General features: G+C 45.9%; 1 protein-coding gene across 1 annotated transcript in view; it reads left to right on the top strand.

Moving 5' to 3' along the window:
• The window catches only part of GRIA3 (glutamate ionotropic receptor AMPA type subunit 3), a 179,486-nt gene that overhangs the window by 76,041 nt on the left and 88,127 nt on the right, over nucleotides 1-15,318 (top strand). The window contains exons 4-5 of the mRNA XM_058154573.1: nucleotides 1,532-1,719; nucleotides 14,424-14,477. Of these exons, the coding sequence (XP_058010556.1) occupies nucleotides 1,532-1,719; nucleotides 14,424-14,477 (242 nt within the window). The remainder of the gene's footprint in view (nucleotides 1-1,531; nucleotides 1,720-14,423; nucleotides 14,478-15,318) is intronic.

Genomic DNA, 15,318 nt, shown 5'->3' on the forward strand with positions numbered 1-15,318 from the left:
ATGCTGTGGAGGAGGGGGAGGGATCTAGTTGCTCCGTTTGCCTGGGCATGGAGCCAGAGCTGGGGGCTGGAGGTACTTCCTCCTCCTCAGCCTGTCTGGGCATGGAGCCAGGGCTGGGGCCGGGAGGCATACTAGGACATTCCTCCGTGTTCGGAAGCAGATAAGAAGGCCCCGGCTGTGGTGAGATCGGACGAGACACAACACCTTCCTTCCTTCCTTCCTTCCTTCCTTCCTTCCTCCCTCCCTCCCTCCCTCCCTCCCTCCCTTCCTTCCTTCCTCCCTCCCTCCCTCCCTCCTTCCCTCCTTTCCCAGTGATTAGAATGCAGCATTGCAGACTAGCTCTGCCCACTGCCAGCAGTTCGATACTGAGCAGTTCATGTTTGACTCAGCCTTCTATGCTTCCGAGCAGTAGTGGGTTCCACTTACCTTCGCTATCGGTTTGGAACTGTGAGCGCGCGCTCACTTGCTTCGCTCACATGCGGCACTTCTACGCATGTGCAGAGCATCCGTGATGACGTCTGGGTGGGTGGGCGGAGCTTCCCGCCGCTGCCACTACCGGTTCGCCCGAATTGGAACAAACCGGTAGAAACCCATCACTGCTTCCGAGGTCGATAAAATGAGGACCCAGATTGTTGGGGGCAATATGGTGACTCTGTAAACAGCTTAGAAAGGGCTGTGAAGCACTGTGAAGCGGCATATAAGTCTAAGTGCTATTGCTGTTGATGTAGCTGACTGGATGTTGAATTAGGAGCCATGGTGGCGCAGTGGTTAGAAGGCAGGATTTCAGACTAATTTTGCCCACTGCCAGAAGTTTGAATCTCAGCAGGCTCAAGGTTGACTCAGCCTTCCATCCTTCTGTGGTCAGTAAAATGAGGACCCAGATTGTTGGGGGCAAGACGCTGACTCTGTAAACCACTTAGAGAGGGCTGTAAAGCACTGTAAAGCAGTAGATAAGTCTAAGTGCTATTGCTACTTTCCTTCCTTCCTTCCTTCCTTCCTTCCTTCCTTCCTTCCTTCCTTCCTTCCTTCCTTCCTTCCTTCCCTTCCCTTCCCTTCCCTTCCCTATCCATCCATCCCACCTCAAGGTTGACTCAGCCTTCCATCCTTCTGAAGTGGGTAAACTGAGGACCAAGATTGCTGGGGGCGATAGGCTGACTCCGTAAACTGCTTAGAGAGGGCTGTAAAGCACTGTGAAGCGGTATATAAGTCTAAGTGCGATTGCTATTGTTATCTGGAGAACATGCAGTCACCTACTCCTATGCTGTCCTGGTAGTTGCTATCAAAAAATTAAGACTTGAATGCTTATCAAGTCTGTTTTGCTGTTTGTGCTTTGCTTTACTACTGTTTTACTACTCAGGTCACTGATGTTCAGACTACAACTGGAGGAGGGGATTATTTTTAACTCCCCAGCCTAGGACTTTATTTCGTGGCGATCAAAACTTCTAAACAAGAGCTCCTTTAAAAACCCGAAAAACGTAAGTTTTCATTTCTTGTAACTCTTCTCATCCTCTCTGTTTTCATTTGCCTTAAGGTTTTTCTATCCTCCAAGCAATTATGGAAGCTGCTGTGCAAAATAATTGGCAAGTGACGGCCCGATCGGTGGGAAGCATCAAAGATGTTCAGGAGTTTAAGGCAATCATTGAAGAAATGGATAAACGGCAAGAGAAGAAATACTTGATCGATTGCGAAGTGGACAGGATAAATGTCATTTTGGAACAGGTGAGGACCAGCTGTGGGTTTGCTTCATGCTGGGTGTGTTTCTTGCGTAGCTCCTTCGGATGAACATTGCCCACTGTCTTAGGGAAGATCATCTGGATGAGGAAAGGAGTGTCCTGCGTCTTTTATTAGATGTTCCAGGTCCTCCTCAAAGGAGTCGGTGTTGCTCTTTTGAGAGACATTTGTTGTCGCTTCACTTCATGTTTTGCATGTCTCTATTAAAATAGAATAGAATAGAATAACAGAGTTGGAAGGGACCTTGGAGGTCTTCTAGTCCAACCCCCTGCCCAAGCAGGAAACCCTACACCACTTCAGACAAATGGTTATCCAACGTCTTCTTAAAAACTTCCAGTGTTGGAGCATTCACAACTTCTGCAGGCAAATTGATTAATTGTTCTAACTGTCAGGAAATTTCTCCTTAGTTCTAAGTTGCTTCTCTCCTTGATTAGTTTCCACCCATTGCTTCTTGTCCTACCTTCAGGTGCTTTGGAGAATAGCTTGACTCCCTCTTCTTTGGGGCAGCCCCTGAGATATTGGAACACTGTTATCGTGTCTCCTCTAGTCCTTCTTTTCATTAAACGAGACATACCCAGTTCCAGCAGGCGTATGTCAAGGTTCCAGAAAAATCTCTTCTGCATAAAAAAAACTCAGAAGCCATTGTCTTTCAGAGTTCTTTACTAGCATGAGGAAACTGGCACACGATGAGTGAAATTCCAAAACTGAACTTTCAGATTCTTTTCCCAGTTATACAAACCCCAAGAGTCCCACCCCCCTGACCCCTTTGCTGGTCACATGGTCCCACGTTCTCCCAGTTCATTCGAATATCTTCTCGCCACTCTTCCTGCAGATGTGAACACCATCCGACCTTGACCGCTTGAAGAATGTTACCATACCCCTCAACCCCCCTTCTTCTAAAGTCTAGTATGGTTTCCAGGCCTGACAGCGTTCTTCATATAATTTAGCCTCCAGTCCCCTAACCACGAGCTCTGCTGTCATTGGATGGAAATTATTCATAAAAAGTTTAAATATTCTATGTTGCAAATGGGTTTAAACATTATTTATGGACAGCTTAAATATTTTATAAACCCACTGCATGGGGGGCCTGTCCCTACTGTTTTTGTGAAGTGCCAAGCATGCTGCAGTTATAAATAAACCAGCTTTACAGCTTGGAATTATCTAGAAGAAAAATATGGACAGTCTAACTGTTATGTATTAACAGTTGTACCTTTAAATATTTGAGCGGGAAATCAGCACGTTGCTGATTGGACGAAGCCTCCTGCAGAACTGTATAAAAGGAGAGGTTTTTCCCCCAGCCTGTTGCTGGGTTCACCCTATATTAAAGAGCTGTTGTCACTACCCTGGTCTCCAGCCTCGTTACTTCCCGAACTTAACATTGGCGACGAAGGTGGGATCTCGAGGCTGAGGAGAACCAGAACCGAGCTGAAGCACGATAGACCCGAACCCAGCAAATCCAGGGCAGAAAAGACGAGATGGCCAGTTACACTCCACCCGCACCGTTCGACCCGGCTAAGGAGAAATGGGGAACGTATATGACCCGTTTCGAAAGTTTCCTAGAAGCCAACGAACTGCACGGAGTTCCAGACAACCGAAAGAGGGCTTATTTCTTAAGCCACTGCGGTCCGGAGGTCATTGACATCGCGGAAGCCCTGGCAGAGCCAACACCGTTGCAGTCGGTGTCGTGGCCAACCTTACAGACTTTGCTAAGGAACCACTTTGCCCCAACACCGTCTAAATATGTGCGGCGGTTTGAATTCGGAGGCGAAGACAGATGGAGAGCGAGTCTATCGGTGATTACATGGCCGCCCTGAGAAGAGCGTCCAAGGACTGCGGATACCGTGATCTAGACGAGGTGCTCCTCGAGCAACTCATCCGAGGGGTCAAAGACATCCGTTTACGGCGACGGCTGCTAGCAAAGAGCAACCTAACGCTGGCCAACGCTCTGGACGAAGCCAGAGCACATGAAATGTCATCCCAAGCGGCAGAGACGCTACAGAAGCCGGTTCCCCAAAAGGCGAGCGAAGGCAACCCGGTACACCAGGAGGAGGTTCAGACCGAATCCGGCGGTGAGACGAGGAAGGGTCTGCCGCGACCGAAACGCGACAAAGGGGACCGAGATGAATGCGGAAGCTGCGGAGGTCAACACCAGCGCCAACGCTGCAAGTTTAAAGATGCGATATGTCGGTGTGGGAAGAAAGGGCACCTAGCTCAAGTTTGTCGAGCGCCCAACCTTCCCGCCGAAAATTCAAATCGGCCAATCAGGCGCGGAATCGGCAAAGCGACCCGCGATTGGCTCAAACAAAAAGGCGCGGATTCAACCAAACAACGGTGGTCATAGGCCGCCTCGACCAAAGTGGAGAAGAAGATCTTCACCAGGCCAAAATAGAGGGAGGCGGTGCCGGCTTGAAGTGGACACGGGATCAGCGATCACCATCATGTCCTGGGACACTTTGGCGAAGTCGCTGCCGTCCGTCGCGAAGCGCCACCTGCAAGCACAACGACTACGAGTCCACGACTACCAGGGGAATCGCATCCCTGTTCGAGGGACCACCTCCGTCCGAGTCGAGTACGGCCCTCACAAGAAGACCCTGCCCATCACGATCGTCGAAGGAACTCTGCCCAGTCTGTTGGGACTAGACTGGTTTCGTGCCCTGGGCATGGGAGTGACTGGCATCTACAGAAGTGACTGCAATTTGAAAGACATTCTCTTTAACGAGTTCGAAGATGTCTTCAAGGACTGCCTGGGCAAGTACAAGGGGACCCCTATTTCCTTCAACTTAGACCCCCAGGTAGCCCCCATTAGGCTTAAGGCGAGGAGAGTCCCTTTTGCCCTAAAACCAAAAATCGATAAGGAGCTGGACAAGCTCATAAATCAGGGGATTTTGGTGCCAGTCGATCACGCAAAGTGGGAGGCAATCGTCACCCCATCAAACCGGACGGGTCAATTAGAATTTGCGCGGACTACAAGGCGACGCTTAACAAAGCCTTACAGAAAAGCGCGTCGCCGGTTCCTGTAGTGCAACACTTATTGCACTCATTGGGGCAAGGGCAAGTCTTTGCAAAGTTAGACTTGGCCCAAGCCTACCAACAACTGCCAGTAGGCGCCCGCTGGCGAAGCCCAAACGATTGTGACACAGGGGGCCTTCAAGTGCACCGATTGCAATTTGGGGTTAGTGTGGCACCAGGGCTGTTCCAAAACCTGATGGAGCGACTACTGCAAGGGCTCCCAGGGTAGTTCCTACTTGATGATGTCCTAATTTCAGGGAAAACATGGAGGAATTGGGGAGGCGGTTAAGAAAGGTCTTGAGCATTTTCCGGACAGCGGATTAAAAGTCAAGACAAATAAATGCCAGATAGGGGTCGAATCGGTCGATTTCTTGGGCTACGGATAGACAAGAAAGAATTCACCCTACTGAGAGCAAGGTTAAGGCAATTAGGAAGGCTCCAGCGCCCAAAAACAAAGCAGAGCTGCAGGCATTCCTGGGATTGGTTAATTTTACGCGGTCTTTTAAAGAACAAAGCAACCATTCTTGGAACCGCTGCATAGGCTCTTAGGAAAAATACTGTTTGGTCTTGGGAAAGTCAGAAAATAGGGCTTTTGAAGCAGTAAAGAACCTGCTCTCAAGTGATAGCCTGCTCATCCAATATCACGACTCACTACCCCTAGTGCTGGTTTGCGATGCATCCCCTTATGGGGTGGGGCTGTACTCAGCCATAGACTTCAAACGGCACAGAAGCCCCTATAGCTTTCTACTCTAGAACGATGTCCTCCCAGAGAGGAACTACAGCCAATTAGACAAAGAAGCACTAGCCATTGTATCAGGGGTCAAAAATTCCATGAGTATGTCTTTGGGCGGAATTTTGAAATCGTGACTGACCACAGACCGCTACTAGGATTACTGGCTGGCGACCGCCAACGCCTGTGGCACTTTCGCCACGCTTGACCCGATGGACTATATTTTTAGCCGCTTATTCGTACAAGCTGCAGCATCGACCGGGAAAGAAGTGGGGCATGCAGACGCGTTGAGCCGATGCCCACTGCCAGGGGCGATCAAGACCCCACTCCGGGACACCCATCCTCCTTATTGACTCGTTGACTCTGGCCCAGTCACATCAAGGAAGTGGCTCGGGCATCATACCGACATTGTGTTAAGGACTGTACTCGGTTGGGTACAGAGAGGTGGCCGCTGCGCGGGCGAACGGTTCAAAGAATTTGTTAAGAAACGAGATGAGCTCTCGGCTCAAGGGGTGCCTGTTATGGGGTGATCGTGTAATAATTCCTGTTAAGTTAAGGGCAAGGTATTGGACCTCCTCCACGAGGGTCACCCAGGCATCGTAAGGATGAAGGGTTAGCTAGAAGCTATGTATGGTGGCCACTCATGGACGCAGAGATTGCTGAGAGGGTAGGGAAATGCCAAGCTTGCCAAGAGTCCAGACCGCTACCCCCAACAGCCCCAGTCAGAGAATGGGAAAAGCCCCAAGGGCCTGGTCAAGAATCCACATTGACTTTGCTGGCCCTTTCACGGCCAAACGTTCCTAGTGGTGGTGGACGCATTTTCCAAATGGTTGGAGATCATACTCATGAAGTCCACCACGGCCGAGGCAGTAATCGCAACCCGCGCCACCTATTCGCAACTCACGGGTTGCCGGACACTCTGGTGTCCGACAATGGGCCCCAATTCACGGCAGCCCAGTTTGAAGAATACCTGGCAGAGGAAGGCATCCGACATGCCCTCTCTGCGCCTTTCCACCCTGCGCCGAATGGCCTTGCAGAGCGTTCCGTCCGGGCGCTAAGGAGGCATTGTCCAGGCTCAAGCCAGGTGACTGGCAAACAAAATAGACTTTTCCTAGCCGTCAGCACAGAACCCCAAGCACAGCCACTGGGAAAAGCCCAGCCGAATTGCTAATGGGACGGAAACTCCGTGCCCACTTGACCGTTTGAACCCCATTACACACCCGAGGGTTACAAGGGGAACTAGAAAAGACAAGGAAATGAGCATAGGCGACCGGGTGTGGGCCCGAAACTATGGGGACGGCCCGAGTTGGGTCGCAGGACAAGTAACAAAGATAACAGGCCCAAAATCGTACGTGGTAGAGCTACCAGACAACCGAGTGTGGCGGCGCCACATAGATCAGTTAAGGAAACGAATAACTGACCAAACCAAACCAATAGAGACAGGTAATGACCAATACCACTTTGAATCCACAGCTGACATTGACCTGGGGGAGGCGCAAGACTTAGCTGAGGTCCCAGAGTTCCAGCGACGCCATCAGGTCCCGAGGGAAGCAGCAGGGAAAATTCCAAAATTAATCCAAGGCCGGATGGCCAAGAAAAAGAGTCGGCCAATAATCCGGAGCCCGATGGCCCAGAGAAAGAGCTGGGAGGAGAAAACAGCCCCTCCGACCAGCTCAAAACACCACCCAGAACTGAACCGCGCAGGTCAGAAAGAACTAGGAGACGCCCAGGTTATTTGCGTGACTACGTCGAAAAATAACATGTAAATAAATATGTAAATAGAGACAAAGTGTTTTCTGGGAGGGGAGGAGTGTTATGTATTAACAGTTGTACCTTTAAATATTTGAGCGGGAAATCAGCACGTTGCTGATTGGACGAAGCCTCCAGCAGAACTGTATAAAAGGAGAGGTTTTTCCCCCAGCCTGTTGCTGGGTTCACCCTATATTAAAGAGCTGTTGTCACTACCCTGGTCTCCAGCCTCGTTACTTCCCGAACTTAACACTAACTGCATCAATTTTACTCAGAGGAACTTGCATTCTAAGGGAGACCGCCGCCTGGAACTTCATCTAATATTAGAAAATTCATTTTTAAGTCAGTGATATAATTGACTGGGGGCAATGATCAGTGAGTCTTCTTCGTTATAAATAAATTGGAAGGAATGATTCTGACAGCCTTCAGTTTCCAATTAAGCTTTAGGATTAATCTCCTTCGGTAACTCGGATGCCTGGTTTACATTTTGCGGTAAGCAATGAGGTTGCAAAAAAAGAAAATAATTATTACCCGGTCCAAAGTATTATTTCTTCTGGAGATGGACTGCTAAAAGTTAGCAGTTGTTAGCAATTGTGCATATTTGGTCTACCTTTGGTTTCTCAACTTTAGGACCTGTAAGATGGGTGGGTTTCGGGGGTGAAATGCTCCCTGTTCGGACCAGATCGCCCGATCTGGTACCGATGGCGGCAGGTGGTTCAGAGAACCGATAGCAAAAATCCCGGGCCCCGCCCCCTGCCCAGCTGAGCCACGCAATCACCAGAGGTTTTTTTTTTTTTACTTTTAAAAGCATTTTTTCTTCGGCCGAAAAAAATGCTTTTAAAAGTAAAAAAAAAAGCCTCTGATGATCGCATGGCTCAGCTGGGATCATCAGAGGCTTTTAAAAGCATTTTTTAAACAACCTCTTCGGCCGAAGAGGTTGTAAAAAATGCTTTTAAAAGCCTCTGATGATCCCAGCTGAGTTGCCTGATTGTCAGAGGCTTTTTTTTTCTTTTAAAGGCAAAAAAAAATGCTTTTAAAACAAAAGCATCTGATGATCAGGCAACTTAGCTGGGATCATCACAGCCTTTTAAAAGCATTTAGTGGTTGTAGAAAAAAATGCTTTTAAAAGTTAAAAAAAAAGTTGGCCATGCCCACCAATCACATTACCCCCACCACCAAGCCACGCTCATCGAACCGGTAGTAACAAATTTTACACTTCATCACTGGTGGGTTTCTATTCCCAGAATTCCCCGTGGGAGGATTGCTGGCTGGGGAATTCTGGGAGTTGAAGTCCCCACATCTTAAAATTCCCAAGGTTGAGAAACACTGGTCTACATCATACAGAACGGATGCGGATCTAGTAGTCCCCACAGCAATTTCTGTGATCCCTTCCTTAAATTTTCCTCTATACAATATCGTAATTTAAGGCTGTTGCTAAAGGAAGGAGATGGTCCTTCTCCTTGTTTAGAACAGAACAGAACAGAACAGAACAGAACAGAACAAAACAGAGGAGAGGAGAGGAGAGGAGAGGAGAGGAGAAGAGAAGAGAAGAGAAGAGAAGAGAAGAGAAGAGAAGAGAAGAGAAGAGAAGAGAAGAGAAGAGAAGAGAAGAGAGCTGGAAAGAACCTTGGAGATCTTCTAGTCCAGCCCCCTGCTCAAGCAGGAGAACATATTCTATTTCAGATAAGTGACTGTCCAGTCTCTTCTTAAAAACTTCCAGTGATGGAGCACCCACGATTTCTGGTGGCAAGCAGTTCCACTGGTTAATTGTCCTCTCTGTTAGGAAGTTTCTCCTTCATTCCAGGTTGCTTCTCTCTTTGATTGGTTTCCAACCATTGTTTCTTGTCCTGCCTTCTGGTGCTTTGGAGAATAATTTGACACACACACACCCACACACCCCAATCTTCTTTGCGGCAGCCCCTCAAATACTGGAAATACTGCTATCCTGTCGCCCCCTAATTCTTCTTTTCTTTAAACCAGCCAGACCCCAAAACCTGCAGCAGTTTAGTCTCCAGGCCTTGGATCTTCTTAGCTGCTCTTCTCCTCCCTTGAAGAGAAATAGGATTGCAGAGCTGAGACGCTCAACCAAACCTTCATGCAATTGCTCTTCCTTTTCCCTGGGCTTTAAAACGAGAATGTGCAAACAGATGAAGCGATGTAGGCATCCCGCTGTGTGTTTCTGTTCTGAGGGAAAGCCTGATTAAATTATTATTGCATTCATTTGCTACCGAAGGTCTGATGCCACTGTGCTTGATTGGTTGTGATAAGCCTGCCTCGCGTTCAACCTTCAGATCCTCAATTTTTTTTTTTTTTTGATGACTTACATGCCATTCGCCTTAAGCGAAGAAGGGCGGGCTGATTTTTTTTTTTTAAAAAAAAGCACTAATTTCGGGTTCCATTAAGCTCGGAGTTCTGTTCGAAGAAATAAAATAATAAAATAAAATAAAAAAACCGGGTTGCGCGTCTGCTGGAAATGCTGCATTTTCTCACGCGGCAGTCCGGCGGTTTCATCCTGCGCGCAAGCCCTTTGAATCTCTGCTGGAAATCTATTAGGTTTCGCAGAAGCTCTGCAAAGTGTCAGGGGCCCTGTGATGTGGGATCCAATGAGGTGGGGTTTGAGATGAACTGCTCTGCGGCAGGAAAGGCAGCCGATGGGATAGACTGACTGAAGGGATAGGGGTAGTCCTGGACTTGCGACTGCAGCTGAATCCAAGAGTACCATCTTTTCTGTTTGTTCAACTCCAGCTTGAGGTTTGCCTGCCCTGAAGTTTTTTTGGTTTTTTTTTTGGGGGGGGGTGTTCTGTCCCCCCTCGCCTCCATCCGAGCGATGTCTTAATTAGCCAGCACTATCAGCTCTGGCAGCAAACTAACGAGCGTCTGCCAAGTGTCTCTGTTATCTCCCTCGACGCCGATGAGTCATCCAGGAACAAACAGTATTTCAGCTCTTAGTTAAACAGTTGATTTGCCTGCTACAAAGAGGCACAGCAGCTCTTGCTGCCTTTATATCCTGTGGGGTGTGGCTCTATGACTCAGCACTTCCTAGGCCTGCCCCACCCCTGCTTCTGTTGTTCCCGCCTCTCCTGCCTACGAAACCTAGGGACCAGTCAGGCCTGATTGCCATCAGCTGGGTCTGGAGGCATGGCCTGGCAGGGGGAAAGAGTCAGGGGACAGAGGCCTCATTATCTCTTCCACCTGGCCTGCCTCTGGCTCCTGGAGCTGAGCCAGGGAAGCCGGTGCTCCCGAGGTAAGTCCTGACAGCCCTTCCCCCTCACTTTCCAAATCACTTTCTGGCAGGAGGCCCGGCTCGGGGGACGCAGACATAACAGGTGGGTTGGCATTCTTCTGGCCCAAAGGCCTTTGTCTCAACAACTTTCAGATCTGCTGCAGAGCCAGAAGTCTCCCCTCCCCTACCCCAAAGACAGGCTGGCCAGAGAGAAGTAATTAAAGGCCTGCTTTCCATTCGCCCACAGGAGTGACTGAACTTTAGGGCAGGCAAAAAGGGGGAAGCTGCAAATATCTGTGTGGGTTGCAAGCATTCAAAGACCAGCTGCAAAAAAAAAAAATTGCTCCCACTTACTCTCGGCAGGAGAATGACACATGAGGGATAATTTTTGGAGATGCAGAAGCTCTGGGGCTTTCTTTCTTTTTTTTCCCCTCCTCTCAGATTGAAAACCAGGTTTTGAGAAGCTCTTTCTCCCATTTATCAAACCAAACCCGATTTCTGATGTTCGTTTCCATCATTCTGGTTCAACTTCCTACCCCCAGCTGTCCTTTTTTTTTTTCCCCTCTTTTGGAAAGGTTTTTTTATTTGAAATTTAAAGAGAGACAGAGAGAGAGAGAGAGAGAGAGAGGAGGGGAGGAGAAGAGAGGAGAAGAGAGGAGAAGAGAGAGGAGAAGAGAGAAGGAAGAGAGAGAGGGAGAGAGAAGAAAGAAGAAAGAGAGAGAGGAAAAGAGAAGAGAAATGAGAGAGAGAGGAGAAGAGAGAAGCGAGAGAGAGAAGTGAGAAGAAAGAGGGAGAGAGAGGAGAAGAGAGAGGAGAAGAGGGAAGGAAGAGAGAGAGGGAGAGAGAAGAAAGAAGAAAGAGAGGAAAAGAGAAGAGAGAGGAGAAGAGAGAGAGAGAAGTGAGAAGAAAGAGGGAGAGAGAGGAGAAGAGAGAGGAGAAGAGGGAAGGAAGAAAGAGAAGGAGAGAAAAGAAAGAAGAAAGAGAGAGAGGAAAAGAGAAGAGAGAGGAGAAGAGAGAGAGAGAGAAGTGACAAGAAAGAGGGAGAGACAGGAGAAGAGAGCCTCTTAGTTTCCAGTCTGATGCCTTAACCACTACACCAACCTCTCTCTCTCTCTCAGGGAAAATTTAATCCAGCACCTCTGATAACAACCGAGTCGGCAAGGTTGCATTAAAGCAAAATTCAGTACAACATTTATCTCAATAAAGTTTATGGTTTAACTTTTTCTTTTTGTCAAAAATCACCCAAGATTGATTGCCAGGATGGTAGTGTCTGTGTGCCAGAGGCCATGTTTCAGGAAAAAGTGAACAGTTGTATTTAAAGTTCTTAACAACACGTCTCATTCCTTAGCAACTCATAGAAATTTCTCCATGGATACCTCACATGTCTCGCATCCTTGTGCTGTTTCATATTATCAGCCTCCAGCAATACTAGATGCATTTGAAGCAAATTCTTCTAACGTTTGCCTGATAATCCAATATCCTGCACTGGGAAAACATGAATATAAATGTTGAGACGGTTTTGCAATGTGGGCCATTAGTGAACAATACAACGACTTTGTGGGTCAGTGTCATTCAATAATGGCAATCCATACAGGGCTGTGGTGGCTCAGGCTGTAAGATAGCCTGTTATTAAAACACAACAGCCTGCAATTACTGCAGGCTCGAATCCCACCAGGCCCAAGGTTGACTCAGCCTTCCATCCTTTATAAGGTAGGTAAAATGAGGACCCAGATTGTTGGGGGGGCAATAAGTTGACTTTGTAAATATACAAATAGAATGAGACTATTGCCTTACACACTGTAAGCCGCCCTGAGTCTTCGGAGAAGGGCGGGATATAAATGTAAATAATAATTTAAAAAATTGCTTTGGGTTTTTTTTTAATATGAACATTTCAGCTTCCTTTCAACAGTGTGTCGTCTGGGTGCAAATATCTCTAGGCAAGAACCATCAAAATTTACAACAGTATTCATTACATTGATCATAATTCTCTGATCTTACAGTAATAATATTGAGCATAATAAATATGTTCATTTTCCCCTCTTTACATATCTTCCGATAAGAATATCATAATAATATTAAACATAATAATCCTAATAGTCATAATAATAACAACCATCATCTTGTCTACATCTCTATCTTAACACATTTTCTACATTTCACTAATGCCCTCCTTTTGTTTCTAACTTCCATTTTTATTCTCTAACCATCGATAAAATAATCCCCACATATAATGTTCAATTTGTTCTTTCTCTTTCAGTGCAAGTGTTAATCTGTTCATTTCTGCACATTCTAATATTTTCCTAATCACGTTCCGGTCAGCCGGGATCTCTTCACTTTTCCAGTTTTGTGCAAATACAATCCTAGCTGCAGTTAATACATGAAGGATTAAATATGCATTTCCTTTACTGTAAGGTTCAGGTAAAACCCCCAACAAAACTATTTCTGATTTTAAATCAATGGCAATCCGTTTGTGAAGTTGCTCTCAGCCTGTGTACGTACAGAAGCCTGGTGAGAACAATTGTGGTCTTTAGATGCAGAAGAAAATAGTTTGTTTGGTATAGACTTTACCTTCCATGGGTGCAGAAGTTCATGTTATGGACAGAAAACCTTGCAAGATTAAGTAATTAAGATTAAGATTAAATAAAAAATGTTCTTTCTGCGACAACTCAGTAAGCTCAAACTGCCCAAGGAGCTGCTGATTCAGTTCTACAGAGGAATTATTGAGTCTGTCATTTGCACCTCTATAACTGTCTGGTTCGGTTCTGCAACCCAACAAGAAAAACACAGACGTCAGAGGATAATTAGAACTGCAGAAAAAATAATTGCTACCAACCTGCCTTCCATTGAGGACCTGTATACTGCACGAATCAAGAAGAGGGCCGTGAAAATATTTACAGACCCCTCGCATCCTGGACATAAACTGTTTCAACTCCTACCCTCAAAACGACGCTACAGAGCACTGCACACCAGAACAACTAGACACAAGAGCAGTTTTTTCCCGAAGGCCATCACTCTGCTAAACAAATAATTCCATCAACACTGTCGAACTATGTACTGAATCTGCACTACTATTAATCGTCTCATAGTTCCCATCACCCATCTCTTTCCACTTATGACCGTATGACTATAACTTGTTGCTGGCAATCCTTATGATTTATATTGATATATTGACCATCAATTGTGTTGTAAATGTTGTACCTTGATGAAGGTATTTTTTCTTTTATGTACACTGAGAGCATATGCACCAAGACAAATTCCTTGTGTGTCCAATCACACTTGGCCAATAAAAATTCTATTCTATTCTATTCTATTCTATTCTATTCTATTCTATTCTATTCTATTCTATTCTATTCTATTCTATTCTAATGGGGTTCCTCTTGAGTACTCTGATGGAATGTCCCATATAGACTGTAAATACATGTAGTTCTTGACTTACAATCACAACTAATCCCAAAATTTCTGTTGCTAAGTGGAACAGTTGGGACGTCTGTTTTATGACCTTTCTCGCCACAGTTGTTAAGTGAATCTGGTTCCCCCGTTGACTTGGCTTGTCAGAAGGTCGCAGAAGGGGATCGCATGACCCCAAGGGCACTGCGACCATCACAAATATGAGTCCGTTGCCATCACGTCTGAATTGTGATCAAGTGACCATGGGGAATGCCGCAATGGTCATCAGTGTGGAAAACGGTCACTAAATGAATTGTTGTAAGTTGAGGACTACCTCTAGGGCTAACCATCTCAAGAAAATCGTGGAATCCCAGCAGTTTCACCATTAGATGTTTTCCTTTACAAAAGACTTAATTTGAATGTGGAATATGTGTGGAAACTCTCCTTGGCTATGGGCATTTCCAGTAATCGAATCCGTGTAAACATCCCAAATCAACATTTTTTAAAAAAATAAATAAATCTTTCCCTTGAAATAGAAAAGTGTTTTATTTCTGCTAAGTATTTCACCTTTTTTCTCCTTCTCCTTTTACGCAGGTAGCAGCCCTCAGTAAAAATTCCAGAAGTTACCACTATATGCTTGCTAACCTGGTAAGTTCTCTATACCTATACATGTCCACAAGAAATCCAGTTATTCTTATTCTTAATATATACCGGCCTAATTTGCTTTCCCCCCACCCCCGCAAATCTCACAAACAAACAGTAAAATGGATTGATCTTTTGATATGATCATATGTTTCCAAATTTTTCGTAGAGATGCCCACATATACATACCCCAAAACAAGAACAAAATTAGACATATTGATGTACATATTTATTAGGGGAAAGCATTAACATAGAGAATGTGAATAGTGATTAAAATAATTAGAAATATATAAAGGGATGTTGTTTGCAAAAAATGCTTACAGAGGCACACGGGAAACAGAGGTGTGCCTCTATAAGCATTTTTTTGCAAACAATGTCCCCTTATATATTTCTAATTATTTTAACCATGATTGCTCTGTTCTGTTCTGTTGTTCTGCTCTGCTCTGCTCTGCTCTGCTCTGCTCTACTTCTGTTTTACTCTCCTCTCCTCTCCTCTCCCCTCCACTATTCTATTCTATTCTATTCTATTCTATTCTATTCTATTCTATTCTATTCTATTCTATTCTATTCTATTCTATCCTATCCTATTCCTATTCCTATTCCTATTCCTATTCCTATTTGTATTCTACATTGTGTTATTCTCCTATCCTATCCTATCCTATCCTATCCTATCCTATCCTATCCTATCCTATCCTATCCTATCCTATCCTATCCTAATAAAAACAAAACATAAACCAAGAAGTGATAGAATGAGAAACTGAGTAAGGTCAACCTGAAATGTCCAGGCCCCCTGCTGTTCACCAGAGAAAGGTGATAACATAAGAATTGGCCCTTTGTTGTTGTTGTT

This window comes from Ahaetulla prasina, chromosome 11 (assembly GCF_028640845.1).
Source record: "Ahaetulla prasina isolate Xishuangbanna chromosome 11, ASM2864084v1, whole genome shotgun sequence".
Classification (NCBI taxonomy): Eukaryota; Metazoa; Chordata; class Lepidosauria; order Squamata; family Colubridae; genus Ahaetulla; species Ahaetulla prasina.